The following is a 26,413-nucleotide window of genomic DNA, read 5'->3' on the forward strand; positions in this document are numbered from 1 at the left end:
AGCCTGCTCTGATATCTGCTCTATGTGATAAAAGTTCTTGACACTTAGCAGGAATTGATGTCTTGGTATTCTACCTGTGAATGGTAAGTCTGCAGGGGAGATGGAGGATTATGGTAGGTATCCTAGAAATTCAGCACAAGAGCTCAGAAGTAGGTAGAGTGTGAATTATGAGCCACTAGTCACATAAAGCCTGATGGTCATGTCCCATAGCCTGTTCTGCCTGGGGATATGTGGTACACAAAGGGATGTTCTTGTAAATGCTGGTGGGAGCTATGTGCAAGCTTCCACATGAACAGTTAGTCCTTCAGAGTCTAATCAAAGGCTGCTTAGGGGGTTGTTCTCCTTGAGTTAATGGAAGTATGAGTGTTCAATGAAGGGAAATTAGCCCCAGAAGACAGGGAAGCAAATTAAACCTTTATTTTGATTTGAATTGGGAGTGAATAAAGTGTTCACTGCTCACTAAACTCAAGTGAAGTTAACATGTGAGAATGAATGGAGACAAACTTCTCTGGGTGGCAAGGAAGACCTCAGGGCACTTTGTACCCAGGAATCTCCCGGGGCAGAACTGAGGTGGAGGTGGTCATTCATCATGCTCTGGGGGTGATGGGGATTTTCAGTAAATGCTGTATCAACGTAGTTAAATCTTCCCAGAACCAATAAAAATGCCCTTGCCTTTTCTACCCTCTATTACAAGTAATTGCTATTCATCTACTTACAGATATCTTGGAAGTAGTCACAGAGTACTTGGAGTGCCTGAGGGATGAAAAGTTTAAAGGAAAAATGTAGCTGTATATCATTGGCATTCATGAGAAAATTCATATTAGATGTTTGAAAGGCAGATCCCCAGGAGGCAATAGAGAAATCAGGAAAAATATTGCACCAAAAATACTACTCTGGCCAGGACATCAGGGAGTTTATGTCAGGTAGAGTGAAGGAAAGTGATTTGTAAAAAAAAGATGTATGTGCTTTTCCACATGCATTTAGCTTATTTATATGTACACGTTCCCTGAAAAACTAGAATGTTCTGGGAATTGACAACCAGATTGGGCCTGAAATTTGTGAGATATGCAGCTGTGCTTATATTTTCTTTGACGCTAACACCTCTGAATAACATCGGGTAACACGATCAATACATTTTCAAACTCATATCCTTTTAAACTCTGTTTGTAACCATTAAGCCAAAAATGTCTTGTACCTGGGTACCATTTTACATTTGGGAAGGCAGGTTTAAGCCACTGGAAATCCACATGCAGAATCTGAAGTCATTGTTTTCTCTGGAAGTTATGCACCTCTTCTGGGACCTAAAGATCGATTGTCTCATTGATGTCATATGAGACACATGGGTAAAAAAAGATATGGTGATGCCATCCTTACTGGGAGTCACTTTAGTGCAAAAATAATTCTTACTAGGGGTGCCTGGGTGGCTCAGTGGGTTAAAGCTTCTGCCTTCGGCTCAGGTCATGATCCCAGGGTCCTGGGATCGAGCCCCACATCGGGCTCTCTGCTCCGAGGGGAGCCTGCTTCCTCCTCTCTCTCTGCCTGCCTCTCTGCCTACTTGTGATCTCTCTCTGTCAAATAAATAAATAAAATCTAAAATCAATCAATCAATAAATAAAATCTTAAAAAAAAAAAGAATTCTTCCTCACTTATATTCTCATTCTCAAATGTTCAGTTACTTGAAGGCATGTAGTCCAGGTTAAGCCTACTTACTTCTGTTCACTCTTCTTATTTAAAAGGTCTAGTGTATCACCTTTCAAGGAGATTGTGCTAAATTCTATCAAAATAACAAAGAGAACAGTAACTCAAAATTATTATTCCTTATGGATCGCTTTTTCCATAACACCCTGAAATACATTTAAGGCGTTCATAAGTACCAACAAATCACCCACTCACTCAGTGAATTAATGTAACTTAACCCCTCCTGTTTACAAGGACACAAATGTACACACATATACACATACAGACACAACCCTGAACGATAGATGGTGCAAAATACATCATGAAAAAGCAGACAGACCTTAAATGCCTCATTTATTCCTCCCATTAAAGATAAATCAATTAGAAGTTGAAAGGAAAACGAAAGCATTTCTAAATGAAGTTATAATAAAAATCTTCATGGAATAAAAGTTATCAGCTCTTGGCAGAATGCTTAAGTTAGAAAATTCTGGGAAGATAGACCAACATAATCAAAGATAGAAGCATCCTGGGAAATGACCCGATCTTTCAAATTTGGGGTTTTTTTGTACTTAATAATGATGATAACGATGACAGTAATAATAGCAACTATTATTTGTTTGAGCCCTGACTTCATTTGGGATGCTCTTTTTTTTTAAACATTTTTTTTAAGATTTTTTTTTGTTTGTTTTTTAAGATTTTATTTATTTGTCAGAGAGAGAGAGAGGGAGAGAGAGCGAGCACAGGCAGACAGAATGGCAGGCAGAGACAGAGGGAGAAGCAGGCTCCCTGCCGAGCAAGGAGCCCGATGTGGGACTCGATCCCCGGACACTGAGAACATGACCTGAGCCGAAGGCAGCTCCCCAACCAACTGAGCCACCCAGGCATCCCTGGGATGCTCTTTTAAGCAGTTTATAGAATTAAGATGTCCTCACCTAAAACCTGGAAAGAAGCTATTATTATTATCCTCATTTTATTGAGGAGGAAACTAAGGCACAGAAGAGTTAAGTAACCTGTACCAAGTGCCTCCCCTAGTGAGAGGCAGAGGCTGGACTAGAATGAGCAGCTTGGCTGCAAAGCGTGGACTCTTATCTACTACTGCCTTCTCTTGAGGAGCCCACAGAGCCACTGAGTCAATGACTATTTTTCTTATTTCCCTTCAGACATGGATGGTCTGACAGAACCAATGCCATCTTTGAGAACAACACTCACTCTACTTTTATTCTCACTACAGATCCTCCTTCCTTAGACCTTTTCCCCAAGTTACCTTCACATTCAACCTGCCTCCTATGTTAGAAACCAATTAATATTCTTTTCAGAGTAATTCCAAGCACATATATCCAGATAGCTGACAACAATCCTGTGCTTCCTGTATATAATATGAAAAGGGCCCTTGTCTTGAAATCAAAAGATCTGCGTACAAGTTCCAGCTCAGGCATATATATCTATATGCTTTTCACCTAATAATAGTTGAAGTACTGTTACATTATTTGGAAGTTTCCCTCCTACTTATCTCTGTTGAATTGCCTGCTCTCTCATCTCAGTTTAGAATTCAGAAACTCAAAATGTTGCTGAACTCACTGAAATTACGTCACTGATTACAGGCAGTGGTGAACTCTCTCTGACCCATTTAGATTCCTCGGTTCAATACCCCACTGCCCCGACCGCACCCCCCTGAGCTGGGCCAGTCTACCCTTCTGCAGAAGGCAATGAGTATGGTTTTTCATATCCTTTCTTAACTACCTCCCCATTGTTAATATCTCACAGTGGAATAGATCTGGATACAGATTAGGCTTACAGTTTTGTCCCAAGTCACCACAGGGTACATTATAGAAAACAGTGCTTTTAAAAGAGTATGCACACTTTATCCTTTGTGGGTCTGGGAAAGTTTGTGAATCTCTCTGAGCCTTACTTTCTTTTGCTTGGTAGTTTAAGAAATTAAGATGAGACATTTTATTTGAGAGAGCACCTTTCACACTATAGATCAGTTTATAAAAGTGGCTGTTACTTATAGGAACATGAATTTTAAGTATTAGAAGGCAGTTAAGTCCTGTTAGTAAGGGGGCAAGGAACATACGTGAAATGGGGGAAATTTGTGTCAGTATCTTAATGCCCTCCCCTTGGGAAAATGTCTGATCAGGTCAATAGGTGCATTTGTTTTACCTGCAAATGCTATCTCCAAAGGCAATAGAAGGTGCCAAGGGCTGGGAATGAGGTCGGTTCCCCATGCCTCTTGCCACAGTCTCTCCTCTCAAGACCATGTATTTAATGAGAATAACACACCTTCAACAAAAAAGCCTGATCCCCATTTCTGTAACTTCAAAAAGGCAAAGAATGGAGCCCTTAAGAGACTGAGGTGTAATGGCATTGCCTGTTCCCAAATGAGTTATTTTTTTTCCTTTTTTCCTTTTTATTTTTATTATTTTCAAAATTCTACCCTCTCTCAGTAGCTGAGGAATTTCCCAGACTTTTGCAGGAACAGTGTTGACAGGCAACTGCATTTTCCTCCTGAGTCGACTCCTATTTCTGTGAGGTCAGGACTGCCAATAGGAGCACATATCAGGGGACAGGTTGATGGAAGAGAAGGCAAAAGGTCCAATTGTCCAGGGGCCGGGGACCATGAACCTTAGTCAAAGGGAACAGAATGGAATCAGTGTACATCCTGCTGTGAGTGTTCACTATTTTTTCACCCTTTCTCCCTTAATGAATAGCCTGGAAGAAAGTATGTTCTTTCTCAGCAGAGAGCCTACAACTGCATAGTTTTAATGTATTCATGATAATATGAATATATAGATTTTCTTTTCATAATTCTCTTGAAGGTAGGTGGGAAAATTCACACATCCAGACATTAAAAAGAGAAGACATGCGATTAAATGTGGTCAGAGAAATCACTGATTGGCATGAAAGTGATTAGAATCCAGCCAATTTTCCTGATCAGTTATGCAGGAGAGAGTGACAGTTCAGTCATTTAATCCCTGATGTATATCTTGGACTTTTTTCCAATTGAGAGAGCTCTCTCAAATCCTTTATTTAGTTGATCCCTACAAAAATTAGGAGCAGTCAGGAGGACAGATACTACTGTCCCAATATTTACTGTGGGCAACCTAGGAACAGAGGTTGTTAAGACTTAACTCAGATTGTATCAGTAGCTATTGGCAGAGATGGGACTTGGAGACCTTTCCTTTTCTGGTCCAGGGCTCTTTTGCCCGGATCAAGTTTTCCCAAAGTGCTTCTTTGGGGCATTCACCCTAGGAAAAGTACAGTAGAAAACAGAATCCCAGGATCCTGGAAGTCTTAGCAACACTATGTACCATACCTTTCTCTTCAAAATGTATATACCTTCGAGTAGCAGAGACAGTGAAAAATCCTGCAGGATTTTGTTTACCTTATTTAACCTTGTAGTTTGCATAATATTTTACTGCATGCTGTTTTTTTTTAAGCCTGAAAAGCACATGGTGGGAACCCTTGCCCAGTGCTTTATACCAGTTATAACAGTTTATAACAGTTCAGATTACTCACAATGAAGGAGGAATCATCTGCTTGCAACTCTAATAGGGAGAGATCTTTCTTTTTCAATGCAAAGAAATTTGAGCTGCATCTCCCAGAGACAGCTTTGGGCAAAATTGTAAAGTCTATAAAATTAACCATTGTGGTAAAAAGCACAGGCTCAAGGTTCAAACCAGTTACTGGTCAAATGAGGGACTTTTCTGCCACTGATTAGTTGGCTGTACTTTGTTCAATTCCTCACCCCTTCCAACTTTAGTCCCCCCAACTGTACAGTGAAAGCAGTCATTGTACATATCTTGTAGGACTGCTGAGAAAATTAAATGAGACAGTGCATGTACAATCCTTGGCATAGAGCCTAGTCAGTTTTCAAAAAGTCATATTACTCTTCTTCCTGTGATCTTCCCTTTCAGCCAGCCTCCTGGTATCTCATTCTTTCTCCTCCTTCTATTTCTCTGTGCAGTCATATAGTCCAAAAGGACTCTGCTCCCAGCTATCTCACCCAGGTGGTGTCAGGCAGAGACGGTAGAGACCAAGCAGGTGGTAGAGTGAGGATAGGTCTGAAACAATCGAGGGCCCCCAGACACAGGCAAACAGTGGAAAAGGACAAAGCACTCCCGAAACTGGTTGTCATTAGTGCATTTTTCTTGTATTGTTACTGTGTGGAAAAGTGGATCCAGTGATGCCAGATCTTTAGATTTTTTTAAAAAATTCTTTATTTAAATTCAATTTAGTGAAAATATACTGTTTTATGACTTTCAGAGGCAGAATTTAGTGATTCATCAATTGCATATAACACCAAGTGCTCATTCCATCCAGTGCCCTCCTTAATGCCCATCACCCAAATTATCCCTCCCCCTGACCCACCTCCCCTCCAGCAACCCTCGGTTTGTTTCCTAGAGTTCAGTTTATGGTTTGCCTCCCTCTCAATTTTTGTCTTATTTTATTTTTCCTTCCCTTCCCCTATGTTCATCTATCTTGTTTCTTAAATTCCACATGTGAGTGAAATCATATGGTATTTGTCTTTCTCTGACAGACTTCTTTTGCTTAGCTTAATACCCTCTAGTTCCATCCACATCCTTGCAGATGACAAGATTTCATTCTTTTTGATGGCTGAGTAATATTCTAGTTTATATAGATGTACCACGCCTTCTTTATCCATTTGTCTCTTGGTGGACATCTGGGCTCTTTCTGTCATTTGACTATTGTGGAAGTTACTGCTATAAACACTGGGGTGCAGGTGCCCCTTGGAATCACTATGCTTGTATCCTTTGGATAAATACGTACTAGTGCAATTGCTGGGTCATAGGGTAGCTCTATTTTTAACTTTTTGAGTAATCTCCATACTGTTTTCCAGAGTGGCTGTATCTTGTATATAGCCACTTGGATTGCTTTCCCACCAACAGGATTCCCACTTACACCAACAGTGTAAGAGGGTTCCCCTTTCTCTGCATCCTCTTCAACACCTGTTGTTTTCTGAGTTGTTCATTTTAGCCATTTGGACTGGTGTGAGATACTTTAAATATCTCTTGAGATATTTAAAGAGAAACCCAAATGTCCATCTTTATAGGGGTTTCCTCCTGTGTAAATATTCTGCTACAAAAATCTAGCTTTTGAACCATGACCTAAGGAACCCTGGTCCAGAAGATTTCTGGCTTCCCACTCTGATACAGAATTAAAAAGCTACAAGTTTAGAAGGGCTTAAGAGGCCATCTGATTGAACCTTCTCCATGATGTAAAAATGCCATCTATAATATCCAGAAAAAAGTGTTATCCAGCTACTCTTATATACTCCTAGTCATAAAGAACTTGGTATCTCAAAGAGAAAACATTTTACTTTTACTCTTTGTAGAAACAATTTCGTGGAATACTCATATAAACCCCACGCAGTAGATAATACTTTTTCCATTACAATTATCACGAAATTCAGGCTCAGAGAGGCTATTTTACTTTCTCTAAAGTCACAAAGCTATTAAGTATCTGTAGGTTGTGAGATAGAAGCCCAGGCTGTCTAGGTTTTAAAGCCAGTACACTTAACCACTGGCTAAACAATTCTACTTGTTAAAATGCTCTGGGCTGATACTAAGCTGAAATTTGCTGCCCTGAAATGTCTACCCTTTGGTCACAGTTCTGCTCTCCCGAGACACAAATAATAAGTCTAATCCTTCTTCCACAAGACAGCCCTTCAAATATTTGAAGATGGCTCTTTTCTGCCTGCTAAACCTCTCTTCTCCAGGCTAAACACACTCATTTCTTTCTACTGACCCTCATAAGTTGCTAGGCACTTCATCATCCTTGCCCTGCTCCCTGAAGGGAGTTTCAATTTGTCAAAATTCCTCTTCAACCAGGATGTTTAGAAGAGAATACAGTCCCCCTATGTGGTTACATAAATGCAGGTTAAGACAGAAATAACACCTCCCCTGTTTTGACCACTTATGCTTTTATTAATGCAATCTTGGTTATATTTGATTTTTGACAACTATGTAAAAAAATAGACAAATAAAAATGTTGCCCCAGAATCACCCCAAAGTGTATGTTGTGTCCTTTTATAAGCATTAATTGATATAGAATCAGTTTTCCCCACCCCACTCCAATTCTAAGTAAGTAGATCAATTTTTAAACCTAAATGTAAGACATAATATATATCTTATTAAATATGATTTATTAGATTTAGGTAATTTTTTGGCCTATACTGATCTGTTTTGTTTTGTTTTCTTTACTTTGAAAAATGTAGCAAAACAGAAAATTTTTTTGAAAAAATTCTCATATTCTAATGAAATGTTTTTAGGCACAGAAGGAAGTAAAAGGTTTTTTTTGTTTTGTTTTGTTTTGTTTTTTTCCGTCTCTGCTGCTCTAATACTGCTCCCCAGATTTTATACTTTCCTCAAAACAAAACAAAACAAAAATACTTCACACCCATATCTGTTTTAATGGGATCTTCTTATAAATATTCCTGTTTTGATTATTTTTTTGGCTAATTTGTAATGAAGTTTCAAAAAATGAAAAGAAAAATAACCTTCTCCTGTCTGTTTAACATGTATATATGTGGGTATGTATAGGTGTGTGTGTGTGTGTGTGTGTGTATGTAAAATAATACATACCATTATTATATGTATATTTTATACAGTAGCAAAGTTCAAAAATATCTGGATTAAAAATAATGGAATAAATGCATGCACTTCATTCTTTGTAATCCCAGTATTTCTGAAATTTGGTATCTGATATGTTTACTATCCCTCTCAGCTTTCTGTCATTCCAGAGATTAGCCAAATATTCATTAGACTTGGGCTAATATCTTAATGACTAGACACTACTCTCCATCATTCTTTAGTCAGGAATTGGTAAACTGCAACCTCGGGCTAAACTCTGTCCTTGATTGTTTTTTTGGTAAACAGAGTTTTATTAGAATGTAGCCACTCCATCTGTGACTGTCTTGTGTATGACTGTTTTTATGCTACAATAGTCGGTTTAAGTAGTGGTGACAAAGGCCAAAAGATCTGCAAAACTGAAAGTATCTACTGTCTAATCCTTTATAGAAAAAGTTTCCCAACTTCTGTTTTCACGGTTGGTTAGCAGTCCATCCGTTCTATTATACAAGAACTAAAACTGGCATACTCCTATCCCTGTGTTAAATGATACTGAAAGCAAAAAAAAAAAAAAAAAAAAAAAAGAATCATTTAGTTATTTGCTTCAGGAAGTATTTGCTTCTACAGGATAAAGCTTACATTTCAAGACGCACATCAAGAGTCTCACCTCCTGGTGCCCATCCATCTAAAGCTATTATTCCATAAACTGTGCCCAGTCCTACTCAGGTTCTCATCTTGCAAGAACAACTTTAAAATCACTCAGCTCAGGCCATAAAATCCTACATATATATCACCCATAACTTCCCCTTTTGAGGTAGTGCTAAGACTGTCAAGTTATATTCTCCTTTTCTGCAATAAGTCTAATAAACTTGGATTTCGCTGAACAGATATTTCTTGCCACCCTTTAGGGGAGAGGAGAGTGGACATTACAAAGCCTCCAAACTAGTATCACCCCTCCTGTATTCTCTTATTTTGATTAATGTAAACACATTAATCCTATGAGGTACAATTACACACATTTTACATTTGGGAAAATGGACCCACAGAAGCTGAAGCTATTTAGATTTGGATGGCATGCCCTGAGTCATAGATCAAGAGGAATAACTAGTAAAGAGAACCCTCTGGCAGGGTTGTGCCAGCAAGTCCCAAGTCTGTTCTAGGACCTGAACTGAACTGAAATTTAGCACTCACCTGCTCTAGGCCTCAGTGTCCTCGTCCTTGCAAGCAAAGGGCTGGCCTATTTCATCTATACAGTTTCTTTAAATTATGCATCCATTGAAAGTATGATTTTTTACTAGTTAGAAAATCAGTTTGTCCACAGTAATCTCTTTCAGCTAGACTCCTCAACCAAAAGTCATCTGAGATCAACTATATTGAAGACTGAGTTGACTTCTACAGCTTGGTTGCTCTAATAACGACAATAAAAATGTGCAAATGATTCTATTTTCATAACAAACATATTTGCATTTATTTCATGCTGTTAGCAACTTAACATGTAATCATGCCTCCTCTAAGAAAAGAAGTAATACTTCTTCTGTGATTGCATTAAACACGCTGTGTTATATCTTTCTACTAATCTATCATCTATTATGACTGCCTATTTTGAGAGCTGGCATAACAATTATCATAAGTGATAGCATTATATTCTGAAAACAAAGAATGTGATGGTACAATTTATCTTGCTACTTTGCCTGACTTAATGGCATTTAGGGTTTCCTATTCCAAGCCAGATTTTTTTCACATCATAAATATTTCATCTTTTAATTTATTATTGATTTAGTTTGATAGTAAATAACTCCATGAATGCTGAGGTTGGAAATCTGTTGTAAAAGTTGTTAAGCATATTCTCTTCTGTCCGTCTGTGGAATTTGATCACACTGAAATACAACAGTGAATGTACCTGAAGAAAATGGATTTGGGATTTTTAATTTATCTGATACAGTTAATTAACCGGTCAATTAAAAACAAAAGGGCAATTAGTGCTGAGCACATTTGTTCTGATGATGAACACACAATCTGATAATGGATCTTGATCTCTGCTACAAAATTCTTTAATGTCAGAGCAGTGTTGCTGTAAGTAGAGAAAGAATAAAGCCCATTAGGACTAATGCACTTTCAACAATGGTTTTCTTTCATGCTAAAGCAACATAAGTGAGACTCGATTAGAGAGAGAAGTTGGCCAATATTTTAAGTAATATTCCTGCATGGGCCATTCTATTACCCTGTATTTAGAGCCATACCAATCACCAAGCCATTCAGTAGTATCAGGACTTTGTTTTTCTATCAAAGTGAGAAAATCATTTCATATAGTACAGAAGGGGTAAGGAACAGTTATAATTTGTAATTGACTTGAGGATTTCTATAGAGAGTGTATTAATGAACATAATTCTCCATCACCAGACCGGTATGACTTACATTATCTCTACTATTGAAGAGAATCAGATTGAGAGTTGGACAAGAATAACTTCCCATATTTTCCTTCTGTCCTTCAGTGTGATATGTTAAGTCATCTTAAGCACTCTCTGAAGCTCCAGAGTATGGTAGGTGAATACCTGCTAGAATCCTATATGAGCCCCTTTCAAAGGCTTATTGGAGATCTACACATGCACACTCATCCTGACTTTAAAAAAAAAAAAAAAAAAAAAAAAAAAGACTTATTTATTTTAGAGGTCAGGGCACAGAGGAAGAGAATTTTTTAAGCAGATACCCCACCAAGTGCAGAGCCTGATGCAGGGCTTAATCCCACCACCCATGAGATCATGATCTGAGTTGAAACCAAGAGTCAGATGCCTAACTAACTGAATCCCCTGGGGTTTCTTCACCCTACCTTTTTTTTTTTTTTTTTTTTTTTTTTTAAAGCTGCTGTCCCTAGTTCCCAGTGCAAACAGAAGTTGGAAACCTCTTTTTTTAAAAGGAAAAGAATCTTTCTCTTTTGATAAATCCTATTGCCTCCCATATCTGCTGGAATGCCACAATTGAACATGACAACATCCCCTACCCCCCCAATTTCTGATTGCAGTTTAGCTAATACTTGACTTTCCTAATTAATTCCTGGTTTACTGGCAATTGTATGCAATTCATAGACTGGTGACCGGTTTTTAGCTAAGAGTGGATTGAGTAATAGCTTTCCAATTCTAAAAAAGCAGTCATTCTGAACCATTCAAAGAAACTGTTAGTGTTGTCTGAGTTAAGAATACTTAATGTTGGGTGTGACCTCACAGTCACAGCAATTGTTTCTGATTCTTCTCTTACCTGCTTTTTAGGTTCAGATGCTTGTCAACAACACATAGTACAAAGAGGTCAGTTTAAGGCAGGACACTCACTGGCTGAAGCTACTTCAAAATACAGGACCCATTTTTTTCTGCTAAACAGATTATACTTTTGCTGAGTGTACATACATAGGGTTAAAAAAGTGTAGTACCACAATCCTTTACCTGAAATCTTTATAGCCAAATACATTTTAGAGCTTACAATGTATTAGAGTAAGGTTGAGCAGAATAACGTGCAGAAACTAAATTTGTAATGGACCAGATAATATATATTTTCTTGAGGATCATTTTGGTCTCATATGTTTTAACTATTCAACTCTGCCTTTGTTTGTAGCACAAAAATAGCCATATACAGTACATAAGTAAACAGGCATGTTGGGTTCCAGGAAAACTTTATTTACAAAAACAGACAGGAAGCCAAATTTTGTCATCATTCTGTAGTTTGCTGATCCCTGTTTTAGCGTTTAGAAGGACACTGTGAGGTGCCTGGGTGGCTCAGTTGGTTAAGCAACTGCCTTTGGCTCAGGTTATGATCCTGCAGTATCAGGATCAAGTCCTGCATTGGGCTTCCTGCTCAACGGGGAGTCTGCTTCTCCCTCTGACCTCTCCCCTCTCATCCTGTCTTTATCATTCTCTCTCTGTCTCAAGTAAATAAGTAAAATTAAAAAAAAAAATAAATAAAGGACACTGTGGCATAATTTTATATGTATTTAGACAATACCTCCAGTGAGCAACAGCTCTGTCAACCATTTCTGATTCAGCAGCAAAACATGTAAATACTCATAATAAATTGAATAAAACAGACTGAACAACCTCACATTAACTCAGGACAGGTTTTACCACCCAGTGAATTTTCCCATCCAACTTACAAAGATATTTTAACTTACAGAGATTTAAAAAATACATATTTTGGAATTACAAGAAATGAATTGTGAACTTACACATATTCTTTTGTTGAAGTGTGAAATTAATACTTATGCATTGAGAAAGTCCATGAGAGCAAAAGAAAATATACCCAGCCTAGAGAGAACAAAGTGTGTTCAGTACAAATACAATAGTGATCTTAGCAATTGGGTCATGAACCAAGACTCCCATTTTTCCAGGTCAAAATGATATTTAAGATTACATGGCCAAATAAACCTCACCTAAAACGAAATGCTGGTGATGCATTTATGAAACTTTTTTAGAGCTCTGGAAATTCTTTTAAGTTTATATATTGGCCTCCTTTATTTTGCCTCAAATGATCTTTAGGGTTCTAGGAACCTAGAAATAATGCCTGTGGTTATTTTGTGTGTCAGTGACAAGCATAAATTTTACCTACTGAATATTTCTAGGCTATTTGGCTGTGAGTAAATAACCAAAACCTTCTAATTCGGATGGCTTTCATTGAGTCAGAGTACTCTCTTTCCTCATGTAATTTAAACTCTTAAAAATGGAACTTGTACAAATGACAACCAATGTATAAATAATAGCTATTAATCTATCTTTATAGAGTTTTGCCATATAAAATATTTCCTAGACTTTTTCTCAATACAGGATGGTAAAGAGAAATATTTGCTATGAAGTTATATGCTGGGTTGAATAAAACAATTTTAGAATATTAGAGCTGGAACAAACATAAAGGTAATCTCTAGGTTAAACCCCTCCATTTCCATAAGGGGAAAATGGCAGTCAGTGTGATTATAAATGAATCACTCAACATTACTAAGCTGATTAAGTGAAAGAGACAATAGTAGAAGCAATGTCTCTAGGTTCCGAGTTTAGTCTTTTTCTTAGTGGTACTAGATTGTTTGGCTATCAAATACAAACCAAGCACAAATTATGGAATAACTATGAGCTCTACATTACATACCATACCAAGTATTATTAGCAAGTATGACATATGGTGTTATCTTCAAGGTAAGGGATGAAAATTCTGGCAATGCAATGGAAACTTTGATAAATACAAGTCTCGGGGATTATCAGTTTGCTCTGGTGTCTTTGAGAAACAGTTCATATAAATTCAGGGTGAAGAATGAATGTACTATTCAAATAATTTTGGTTGCAAGAGATAAACATACAACACAAACTGGATTAGGCAAAAATTTCATTTTATTGGTTCACATCTGGAAATTCCAGGGATGTAAGAATGGCAGGTGGTTTCATAACTTCATGGTATCAGGTATGATTTTATAGGTTTTTTGAATGGCAAAACAAAACACAATAATACTCAGATATATAAAACTGTGATGGATGAAGCAGAACTCTTGTTTCTTACAGACTGAGATGGGACAAGAGCCTTGTAGGGGAGTGTACAAAGGGCCAGGATAAAAGCCAGCTGGGAGAGTAGGAAGCAACTCATGGATATCAGGTGGGGTGGGGTGAGGTTAGCTAGAATTTGTGGGCTTCTGTGACATTGCATATTTTGAATAATTATACCAGCCCAAGGAAGAAGGAACCATTCCTGAGTATTAGGTACCCAGACACTGCTAGAAATTGGGTTTGTGTGCACTATAACCTAGGAGTATTGGATCCTATAAAAGAAATAGTTGGGGTGAAGACTTAGTAAACTGTCTTCCAAGGGGAATTGAGAGTTTTTAACCACATTTACAAAATTGGGTTAAGACAGCCCTTCTGAAATATTATATTATATTATATTATATTGCATCAATAAATTTTTATGTTAGCAACTTAATCATCTTTTTTTTAAAAGATTTTATTTATTTACTTGACATAGAGAGAGAGAGAGAGATCACAAGTAGACAGAGCAGCAGGCAGAGAGAGAAGGAGAAGCAGGCTCCCTGCCGAGCAGAGAGCCCTACGTGGGGCTCAATCCCAGACCCTGGGATCATGACCCGAGCCGAAGGAAGAGTCTTAACCCACTGAGCCACCCAGGCGCCCCTGCAACTTAATCATCTTAATGATATTGACAGAGGTCATGGTTTTGATTGTGATTGGTTTGGCTTATGTGCTCTTCCTTTTATAAAACACTGTAGTGAGGTAAATGGATTTCTGATTGACAAGGCCCTGGTTACATCCTCATCTCTGGAGCTAGAAGGTGGAGGCAATCCCACTCCAGTAATATGGACTGAGGGTGGTTAGGGAAGTGGTTCCTCAAAAGAAAGTCTCAGAGCTTTAATCGAAAGAAGGGGAAAAAATTGCTGCATTGGAGAAATAACCAATGTCCATCAAATAAGTGGGTCATATAACTGATCTTGAATACTAGAACATTTTTGGAGGAGGAAAGGGTACTATTCTGAGTTGTGCTTTGACATTTCAATAAACAGAAACTGTCAGGGAAAAATAGAGATGTATGGTCATGTTACCATTGCATTGCTTTTAAAGGAGAGGTAGGTATTTGCAAATTCTTTCAGTTTTTGTTTGTCCTGGAAGCTTTTAATCTCTCCTTCTATTTTCAATGATAGCCTAGCTGGATATAGTATTCTTGGCTGCATGTTTTTCTCGTTTAGTGCTCTGAAAATATCATGCCAGCTCTTTCTGGCCTGCCAGGTCTCTGTGGATAAGTCAGCTGCCAATCTAATATTTTTACCATTGTATGTTACAGACTTCTTTTCCCGGGCTGCTTTCAGGATTTTCTCTTTGTCACTGAGACTTGTAAATTTTACTATTAGGTGACGGGGTGTGGGCCTATTCCTATTGATTTTGAGGGGCGTTCTCTGAACCTCCTGAATTTTGATGCTCGTTCCCTTTGCAATATTGGGGAAATTCTCCCCAATAATTCTCTCCAGTATACCTTCTGCTCCCCTCTCTCTTTCTTCTTCTTCTGGAATCCCAATTATTCTAATGTTGTTTCGTCTTATGGTGTCACTTATCTCTCGAATTCTCCCCTCGTGGTCCAGTAGCTGTTTGTCCCTCTTTTGCTCAGCTTTTTCCGCTAAGGTCAGGAACACGGCAGGGATGTCCATTATCACCACTGCTATTCAACATAGTACTAGAGGTCCTAGCCTCAGCAATCAGACAACAAAAGGAAATTAAAGGCATCCAAATCGGCAAAGAAGAAGTCAAATTATCACTCTTCGCAGATGATATGATACTATATGTGGAAAACCCAAAAGACTCCACTCCAAAACTGCTAGAACTTGTACAGGAATTCAGTAAAGTGTCAGGATATAAAATCAATGCACAGAAATCAGTTGCATTTCTCTACACCAACAGCAAGACAGAAGAAAGAGAAATTAAGGAGTCAATCCCATTTACAATTGCACCCAAAACCATAAGATACCTAGGAATAAACCTAACCAAAGAGACACAGAATCTATACTCAGAAAACTATAAAGTACTCATGAAAGAAATTGAGGAAGACACAAAGAAATGGAAAAATGTTCCATGCTCCTGGATTGGAAGAATAAATATTGTGAAAATGTCTATGCTACCTAAAGCAATCTACACATTTAATGCAATTCCTATCAAAGTACCATCCATCTTTTTCAAAGAAATGGAACAAATAATGCTAAAATTTATATGGAACCAGAAAAGACCTCGAATAGCCAAAGGGATATTGAAAAAGAAAGCCAACGTTGGTGGCATCACAATTCCGGACTTCAAGCTCTATTACAAAGCTGTCGTCATCAAGACAGCATGGTACTGGCACAAAAACAGACACATAGATCAATGGAACAGAATAGAGAGCCCAGAAATAGCCCCTCAACTCTATGGTCAACTAATCTTCGACAAAGCAGGAAAGAATATCCAATGGCAAAAAGACAGCCTCTTCAATAAATGGTGCTGGGAAAATTGGACAGCCACATGCAGAAAAATGAAATTGGACCATTTCCTTACACCACACACAAAAATAGACTCAAAATGGATGAAGGACCTCAATGTGCGAAAGGAATCCATCAAAATCCTTGAGGAGAACACAGGCAGCAACCTCTTTGACCTCAACCGCAGCAACATCTTCCTAGGAACAACGCAAAAGGCAAGGGAAGCAAGGGCAAAAATGAACTATTGGGATTTCATCAAGATCAAAAGCTTTTGCACAGCAAAGGAAACAGTTAACAAAATCAAAAGACAACTGACAGAATGGGAGAAGATATTTGCAAATGACATATCAGATAAAGGACTAGTGTCCAGAATCTATAAAGAACTTAGCAAACTCAACACCCAAAGAACAAATAATCCAATCAAGAAATGGGCAGAGGACATGAACAGACATTTCTGCAAAGAAGACATCCAGATGGCCAACAGACACATGAAAAAGTGCTCCATATCACTCGGCATCAGGGAAATACAAATCAAAACCACAATGAGATATCACCTCACACCAGTCAGAATGGCTAAAATCAACAAGTCAGGAAATGACAGATGCTGGCGAGGATGCGGAGAAAGGGGAACACTCCTACACTGTTGGTGGGAATGCAAGCTGGTGCAGCCACTCTGGAAAACAGCATGGAGGTTCCTCAAAATGTTGAAAATAGAACTGCCCTATGACCCAGCAATTGCACTATTGGGTATTTACCCTAAGGATACAAACGTAGTGATCCAAAGGGGCACATGCACCCGAATGTTTATAGCAGCAATGTCCACAATAGCCAAACTATGGAAAGAACCTAGATGTCCATCAACAGATGAATGGATAAAGAAGATGTGGTATATATATACAATGGAATACTATGCAGCCATCAAAAGAAATGAAATCTTGCCATTTGCGACAACATGGATGGAACTAGAGCATATCATGCTTAGCGAAATAAGTCAAGCGGAGAAAGACAACTATCATATGATCTCCCTGATATGAGGAAGTGGTGATGCAACATGGGGGCTTAAGTGGGTAGGAGAAGAATCAATGAAACAAGATGGGATTGGGAGGGAGACAAACCATAAATGACTTTTGGTCTCACAAAACAAACTGAGGGTTGCTGGGGGAAGGGGGTTTGGGAGAGGGAGGTGGGATTATGGACATTGGGGAGGGTATGTGCTTTGGTGAGTGCTGTGAAGTGTGTAAACCTGGTGATTCACAGACCTGTACCCCTGGGGATAGAGTATTATGCCTCCATCAGAAAGGATGAATACCCAACTTTTGTAGCAACATGGACGGGACTGGAAGAGATTATGCTGAGTGAAATAAGTCAAGCAGAGAGAGTCAATTATCATATGGTTTCACTTATTTGTGGAGCATAACAAATAGCATGGAGGACATGGGGACTTAGAGTGGAGAAGGGAGTTGGGGGAAATTGGAAGGGGAGGTGAACCATGAGAGACTATGGACTCTGAAAAACAATATGAGGGTTTTGAAGGGACGGGGGGTGGGAGGTTGGGGTACCAGGTGGTGGGTATTATAGAGGGCACGGATTGCATGGAGCACGGGGTGTGGTGCAAAAATAATGAATACTGTTATGCTGGAAATAAAAAAAAAAATACAAAAAAAAAAAAAAGCAATTAAACTCAAAATTCTAATAGTGAAAGTTTTAATCTACATAATACATTCATTCAATTGAATTGCATCCCACCCCATTATCTACTACATCAAATCTCATAGCAAATAACATGTGTATCAAAGGTATGAACTGAAATTATGGAAATATGAGTTGAAATTGTAGAAACTTTGCAAAACATACATATACATAAAAGGTAGACATTTAGATTGCTTTATTTTGGATAATAATATATTCATATTAGATTAAATAATGTCCAATAATGCATATACATTTTAAGTACTCATATTTGTATATTTTTCATTTCATGACAATTTTGTTTTTTTTCAGACTCTTGAGATACTGACTAGAAGATAGACATTTTTTTTTTTTCCTGCTGATTGTATGGGAGAAATTTTGACCTCAGAAAGTGGAAATGAGGTTGCTATGGAAACTGATAATTCTGCTGCCACTCATAAATACTTGTGCAGGTAATGTATCCTATTATTATGAATTTTGATTGATAATCTATTGGCATTTTACTTTTTTTCATATGTGAAACAACTTTCAAATGCTTAATGCTTATATTATTTGAATTACTAAGTGATAAAAATGTTAAGGTAATTTCTATGGCTAATATAGGATCCTTAAAAAAATATATCAAGCCCTATTTTTAAACAGAACTAATATTTTAGTTATAAATTGTCACATATGAAATTTTTATTGTGGAAGGATGCAATTAAATGATTTTTGCATCAATAAACAATGAAGAATAGTTATTTTTTAATTTCCTGTGTATTGAAGTCATTGAAGATTAAGGTTGAAATATCTATTTTCTCTCAAATTTAAAATCTGGTATAAAACTATATTGAAATAGAAGAAAATGCAATAAAGAATGTTATATCAAAACTAGAAATAACCTTTGAAATTGCTCTTCCCATTTCAATGATATGAATTCTTCTACTCAACTATATCTGTTAATATTGCTGTGTCAGTTAGCTTTTGCTGTGTAACAAACCATCCCAAATCTAAGTAGATTAAAGTAAGTAATAACCATGTATTTAGTTGACAATCTGAAATTTGGCAACTTAAGATAGTCTCACTCAGGGCTGTTCTTTTAGTTTTGGCTTGGGTGAATAACATCTGTGGTCAGCACGTAGGTCATCTGGTACTAGGCTGGTGGAGGATATTCATAGCTGAGACAACTAGGCTGCATTGACCTTGGTTCAGGTAACTCATCCTCTGTGTCTCTGGGCTTTTTCACATAGTGACTGCTTAGAGTGCCTGGAGAAATCAGGAGCATGCGAAATACCATGTTGTTGAGACTTGCAACTGGCACAGTGTTATTTCTGCTACCTTCTTTTAACCACTCTAAGTCACAAGACCAGTCCAGATTCAAGGGGTTTAGAAATATACTTCATCTCTTGATAGAAAAGCTGCAAAGCTATAATATAAAGGGGCACAGAAATAAAAAAGGGAGTAATATTGGCCATTTCTTCTAAATCACCAGCCCTGGTCTGTTAAGATCATAGAGTTCTTTTCTTAATTGTCAAGTTTATATATTTGAGTTGTCACAGAGTTTGGACATCAGCTAGACTATCTCACTGTCAGAGCAGCCCTTCTACCATGCCATGCTGCTTCCCACCAACTGTGTAATAATGGGTACTTTTGAAGTTCATATATTTGTTTTTTAAAAAAAAGGCAGTAATATACTGGAAGAACACAGAAACTAACATAGTAATTTACAAGCCAGAAAAGCAGCAATTAGAAGAGACACATATTTAATAGCAATTCCAAGAAATGGAAAGATAACACTAATCTTGAAAGCTATGAAAATGCTAAAATATGTAGAAATTAACCATTAGAATCAGAAAACCATATAAATAAAGGTGTTTAGAAGTACTAGTCATATTTATTCCAGTGATTACATTATTTTGATTCATGTCACTTCTCTCTGTAACAAAGATTCAGAGTTAAATAATAATGTCTCTTTTCGTAATAAATTAAAAAAGGACAGAGCAGAGTCCTCAAGTTGCCCCCAAATTATACATGTGTGAATAAGAAATTCTCTTCCCACTTCACATACATTCACATTTCAGTTTCCTGTCAAAATTTAGCATCAACATTTGCCCTTTAAATATGTATATTGAATCAGCATAGTAGCTCTAAAACACCTTTTGTGTTAAATTAAAATAAATTATTATTCTCAGAATGCATATTAGATCTGAGAAATCCACCAATTCTTCTATTAACTTTTATTTATCCAAATTGGATGTGATTCAACATGTCCTTTTGCTTTAGTCTAAAGGGAAAAATAATCATATGTCCTTGGTGCACAATTTCCTTGTGAAAGAACAGATTGGATCTTTTTTCTTTCTTTCTTTTATTTTTTTAACCATAGCTATTTAAATAAAATAGTCTGAGCTAAACATTGCTCCAGAGGTAAGGATTTTGATAATGTATACACAAGAGAGCATTGCTTTAAATTTGTTTATTTGTTTATTTATTTGCTTTTAGAGATCTCATGGTGTGTCTTCCTACTTGCAGATACTATGCTAGTTTGGAAAATCAGATTTTCTGATGAGGAAATGCTATTTCTGTGCATATGTAAAATATCTTCTTTGCTTTCCCAAAACTTACTTTTTATAAATTGTAAAAGGCTATGGTGGTCGGTATTAAGGAAGGCACATATTGCATGGAACACGGGGGCATTGTATGTAAACAGTGAATCTTGGATCGCTGCATCAAAAACGAATGATGTGTTGTATGATGACCAACATAACACACAAAAAAAATAAAAAAATAAATAACCAAAAAAAAAAAATTCTGAAAGGCTAGTAAGTCTTTTACAATTACCTGCTTTTTCCTTCCTATTTTCACTGATATAATCTTTTGAAACTTTTGGTATTTTGAATCTTCCCAGATTCTTTCTTTTTAAGATTTTATTTATTTTTTTGTTTGTTTGAGAGAGAGAGCAAGTGGCAGGAAGGAGCAAAGGGAGAGGGACAAGCAGACTCTGCCTTGAGTGCAGAGCTGGACCTGGGGCTCCTTTCACCACCCTGAGATCATGACCTGAGCTGAAACCAAGAGTCAGTTGCTTAACCCACTGAGCCAACTAGGCACTCCTAGACTCTAAAGTAAAACAAAATTTTGCCCCCAAACTCTTCTCCTGTTTTCTTTTGATTTGTTTGTTTTCATTAAGTTTACAACTTCTTCTACCACCTTTATTATAGACATAGGTCCTTAAGCCTTTACTATAAATCATAGTCCATGTAGGTGTATGTTATGATTCTGGCACATTTTTTAAATTGTGAGTGTTTAAAAGATCTATTTTTCTATCTTAGTATTTTTTCAATATTGTAAGAAAACTAAGGCCCATTTCATTAAGATACTAACCACTAATCATATATTTTTAAATTATTTTATTTATGTGTTTGATAGACTAAATAACAGCCCCAAGAATATCTAAGCTCTAGTTTCTGAAAACTGAATTTTATATTTAATAACAAAATGGATTTTGAAGATGTGATTAAGTTAAAAAGATCTTGAGATGGGTAGATTATTCTGAAAAATCCGTGTGGGAAATCCCAAGTGCCCTTATAAGAAGAAGGCAAAGGGGGATTTGGACACAGAGCAGAAGGCAATATGAAAACAGTAGAAAAAGATTTGAAGATACTGTGCTGTTGACCTTAAGCATGGAGGAGGGGACTATCAGAAAATGAATGAGAGGAATGAAGCTCTCGAAGTTAGAAAAGACAAGGGAACCAATGGATTCACCCCCTTTACCTTTGGAGGGAGTGTGGCCCTGTGGATACCATGGTTTCTGCCATGGGAAACCCATTTTGGACTCCTGATCTCCAGAATTGTGAGAAAATTAGTGTGTGTTGTTTCAGGCCATGATGTCATAATTTTTATAGGAGCTGTAGGAAACCAAGGCAATATGTTTCTTCCTCACTAGACCTTACGCTCCAGGGGTCTGGGACTATATCTTCCTGGCACTTGGCAGAGATTCAGTAAGCATTTGTTGAATGAATGAATGAATGAATGAATGAAAGATTCAGTGTTGTTGGTCCTATTTGCATTTTCACCAAGTAGAAAAAATTTGGAGGGCGCCTAGATGGCTCAGTGGGTTAAAGCCTCTGCCTTCAGCTCTGGTCATGGTCTCAGGGTCCTGAGATTGAGCCCCGCATTGGCCTCTCTGCTCAGCAAGGAGTCTGGTTCCCCCTCTCTCTCTCTGCCTCTATCAAATAAATAAATAAAATCTTTTAAAAAAAAAAAGAAAAAAAAAAAAAAACCTTAGTCTTATCATTTCCTCTGAGAAAAAATTGGTCTAGTCTATCCCAATAAATGTGTGCTATAATGATATTGTCATAGGGTTTCTGAGATGAAGTTCTAGTAATATTTAAAAGTTTCAAACCATTTGAATGGAAACTCCATGTGGGCAGTGATTTCCATCTGCTATATTCTCTACTGTTTCTTCACCACCTAGCAGATGGTCTAGAAATATTTATCAAATAAACTAAAGAAAGCAGTTCCATTCAATTCAACAGATGTGTGTTAGTAGCTCATATGTTCCAGGCACTGAGCTAGATGTTGACCTTCAAAAACAAGAGGCCCTGGTCCCTGCCCCCTTCACCCTACAGTCTAAAAAGGGAAACAAGCAAGTAAGTCAATATATGCAGTTAAGTACAAGTTGCTGCACGAGCAACACAGTAAAGAGTACTTAATGTGGGAGTGTTCAAAGAGGACATCCGCTGCTTTTTTTTCAATCTTCAATCTACTTATATATTTTATCTAGCAAATCTAGATTTTTACTAAAATAAAATGACAGGGAGGCATTGCATTTGTGTTGTTCTAGTTAGTGGAAGGATATACCCAGGGCCACTATAAAGGAGAGTCTGTCTGAAAATGAAGTTAACACAGAAGTAGGACAATCCAAGGGAAGAAAAGCACAATTTTTTTTTTTTTTTAATTCTACCTTTGGAACTTTAAGTAAGATAAGCCAATAAGATGTCCCTTTTTCATATAAGACTAACTTATATTGAGATGCTGTCCCATGTGATGGAAAGAATCTTGTCTAGTACAGGTTAGGAAATTTATTTTTTTTTAAGATTTTATTTATTTATTTGACAGACAGAGATCACAATTAGGTAGAGAGGCAGGCAGAGAGAGAGAGAGGAGGAAGCAGGCTCCCCACCGAGCAGAGCCTGACATGGGGCTCAATCCTAGGACCCTGGGACCATGACCTGAGCCAAATGTAGAGGCTTTAACCCACTGAGCCACCCAGGTGCCCCAGGAAATTTATTTTTGGTATAAATTACTGAAGATGCTAAGCTTAGGCTAAACATGAAATTCCACCTGGAATTAATGCCAAATCACTACAGGGAAATAAGGAACAGAATAAATAAAGGAATAAGGAAAAGACACAGTTTTTCCTGGAAGGAAAAAAAAAATCAACAGGTTTAGTATAGACTTGGAAGTTTGATTTTTAGCCCCCAAATTACTGAGGCGTGTGCATGCCTTTAGAGTAGGGACAACATAAATATTAATAGGATAATTTGGAGACCACATTGATAAATGGAAGAAAACTCTAATTTTCTTTTAGACAATACACAGGAAGTTTTCACAAAGAAATATTTTTTCTTAGGATAAATATTAAACAAAGTACCTAGAGCAAATCTATAGTGGATGTAATGAAGAAGCTGAAAAGCCATGTAGGATCAGATTCTGTTGATAACAGAATATCACAAGTGTGAGAAATGGGTTTCTTTTAAATCTTTCACTTTACTATGATTTTTGTGTAAAATTTGATAAATTATAGGCAAATTGCAAAATTCAAGTTTTCACATTTAAAAATGTGACAATTGTAAAAAAAAATTTTTTTAATTGACATATAAGTATTAGCCCCAGGAGTACAGGTCTGTGAATTGCCAGGTTTACACACCTCACAGCACTCCCCGTAACACACACCCTCCCGAATGTCCATAACCCCACCCCTCTTCTCCCAACCCCCATCTCCCCAGCAACCCTCAGTTTGTTTTGTGAGATTAAGAGTCTCTTATGGTTTGTCTCCCTCCCAATCCCTCTTGTTTCATTTATTCTTTTCCTACCCCCCAGCACCCCCCCACGTTGCATCTCCACTTCCTCATTTCAGGGAGATCATATGATAGTTGTCTTTCTCCGTTTGACTTATTTTGCTAAGCATAACCCTCTAGTTCCATCCACATCATCGCAAATGGCAAGATTTCATTTCGTTTGATGGCTGCATAGTATTCCATTGTGTATATATACCACATCTTCTTGATCCATTCATCTGTTGATGGACATCTGGGTTCTTTTCATAGTTTGGCTAGACAATTGTAAAACATTTTAAAACATTAAATAATAGGATAAAAGTAATAATCAGCTGAATCCTGTGCTGTGTCTGTTTTGGGTCATCTGGGCTTAGAGATAATATTATTTTAAACCCAGTGCCTAATAACGTGCTTGGCAGTTCTTAAGAATATGCCAGTGAAGATCAGTGGCTGGTGTTATATTATAGAACATAATAAATAGCAACCCTTAATAGTTTTAAGGAATTTTATTTCCATGGCAATCAAAATTCATATCCTCTTAAGAAGTTCTGCCTATTCTATTTTTAACTTTGTTATTTTAACAAAATATTATCACTTAACTGGTAGTTTTTCTAAACACTCCACTTGGTTCATGAATGTAAGGCTTATCTGTGTGCCATTTGTATTTATTTGTTACAGCTGAGAATTCTATACATATTTTACAAAATTATGGACTTGAAAACCTATTTGGTCAGTCCTGAAGTAGTACTGGTTATTCACTGTGAGACTTACTTGTGTTTCAGAGAGAAACTGAATAATTTAAGGAAGTCTACATGGAGCTAGTACATTTATTGGCAGAGTAGTATTAAAGGCCTCCTTTAGGCATTCTAACTATTGTATTGTGTCATCAGAGTCTAATGAGCTGGTTTCTCCCTCTGTATTAATTACTCTTGAGGAATAAACTGAGACTAGGAGTTATGACTTTTCTGCCACCATTTATGTGCAGTATCTACTGACACATGTGTTTATATTATCATCCGAACTCCCAAAGTAATCGATTTTTAAAATTGAATAAAGTTGTTTTTAAAGCTTATACCAAAAAAGTAAACAACAACAACCTGTGTGTCAGTGTTTTTACATAGCTTGCTGTTTTGCAAATGGAGCAGCCTGAAATGAATCTGAGAGAAAATCTACCTCCTCCTAAACACTCACAATCAGAGAACTACGATAAGGAGACATTGAAAAGTATTTATGATTGCTTAAATTTTACTCTGTTTCAAGCATAGCCTTCTATTGAATTGAGAGCCAGAGTAAATGAACTACCTGAGAGAGAAAGCTGCAAGAATGGAAATATGTACTGTAACCAAGATTTCTTCAAAGTAGACGATGTATCACACAGCAAATCCATGAAAATTGGCAGGTGTAATAAACCTGCTTTGCTCAAGGATCCCAGAAGCACATAATGGATATTCCTTTGGGTCAGAGTGTGATGAATATTGAGTACATCACAACCCACACTCTGCCTACGGTCTTGTTCAGATTTATTGTTAGCATAATAGCACCTTTAGGAATGGAACACCAGGCTATATTTTTAAGTCAAGTGACATCTTTGCAATTTCTAATAGAGATGGCCCAATTTAGAAATGCTGAAAACACCATTTTTATGCAATGCCTACTGATAAAGGTGTTTATATGATTATAAAATCTTCCTGCAAAGTAATTGATTCTTAAAACCTAAATGAAATTGTTTTTTAAGACCGATAACAATGTAGAAAAAAAAATTTCTGTTTTGTCAGCACTAGAAGGAAATGATTGGTATGCAGATGAGGCATTCTATAGGGAATGTTTGGCCCTTAATAGATGAGAATGTGGAACATAGTTCTTTTAACTCCAAGTCTTTGAAGGAGAGGGTCAACCGTTCTTTAGAGGTGATAACATCAGGTAATATTTTTATTTTAATGATACCATAAATAGTTTAACCACAAATCGAAAATAACATGGGCATTTTGATAAAATTTTTCTTCTATTTAAAACTTTCCCAAGACTTAAATCAACCTCCTTATGGCTAGCAAGAAACTAGTTAATCTGACTTTTTTCAGCCTTTTTCATCTCAACTTTTACTAAACTCCCCTTTGCTTACTACACTTGAGCCATAATTCTTTCTTATGCTCCCAGAAATATCAAGATTATTCTCTGCTCTGGACTTTTCCTTTCCTGTTCAGTTGCCTGGAGCGCTCTTCAAATCTCTCTATGCCTGGCTCTTTCCCTTATGCCCATCTCCAATTAGTCATCTCCATGGAATGATCTCTTAGAAACCTATCAAAAAAGAAAAAAAAAAAAAAGAAAGAAAGAAAGAAAAAAAAAAAAAAAAAAAAGAAAAGAGACCAGCTATAGAGGTAGCCAGCACTTGATCCCACTGCTGGCCCCAGTCACTCTTAGCAACCTTTTTTACTGTCTTTAGTGTACTTGTTACT

At 37.2% G+C, this 26,413-nt stretch overlaps 1 protein-coding gene across 1 annotated transcript in view; it reads left to right on the forward strand.

Moving 5' to 3' along the window:
• LOC116579765 (contactin-6-like) overlaps window positions 1–26,413 on the forward strand; it is a 298,551-nt gene that overhangs the window by 45,954 nt on the left and 226,184 nt on the right. The window contains 1 exon segment of the mRNA XM_032325481.1: window positions 18,238–18,377. Within this exon segment, the coding sequence (XP_032181372.1) occupies window positions 18,323–18,377 (55 nt within the window). The 5' untranslated portion in view covers window positions 18,238–18,322.

The sequence above is a fragment of the Mustela erminea genome, chromosome 1 (genome assembly GCF_009829155.1).
Source record: "Mustela erminea isolate mMusErm1 chromosome 1, mMusErm1.Pri, whole genome shotgun sequence".
Lineage (NCBI taxonomy): Eukaryota > Metazoa > Chordata > Mammalia > Carnivora > Mustelidae > Mustela > Mustela erminea.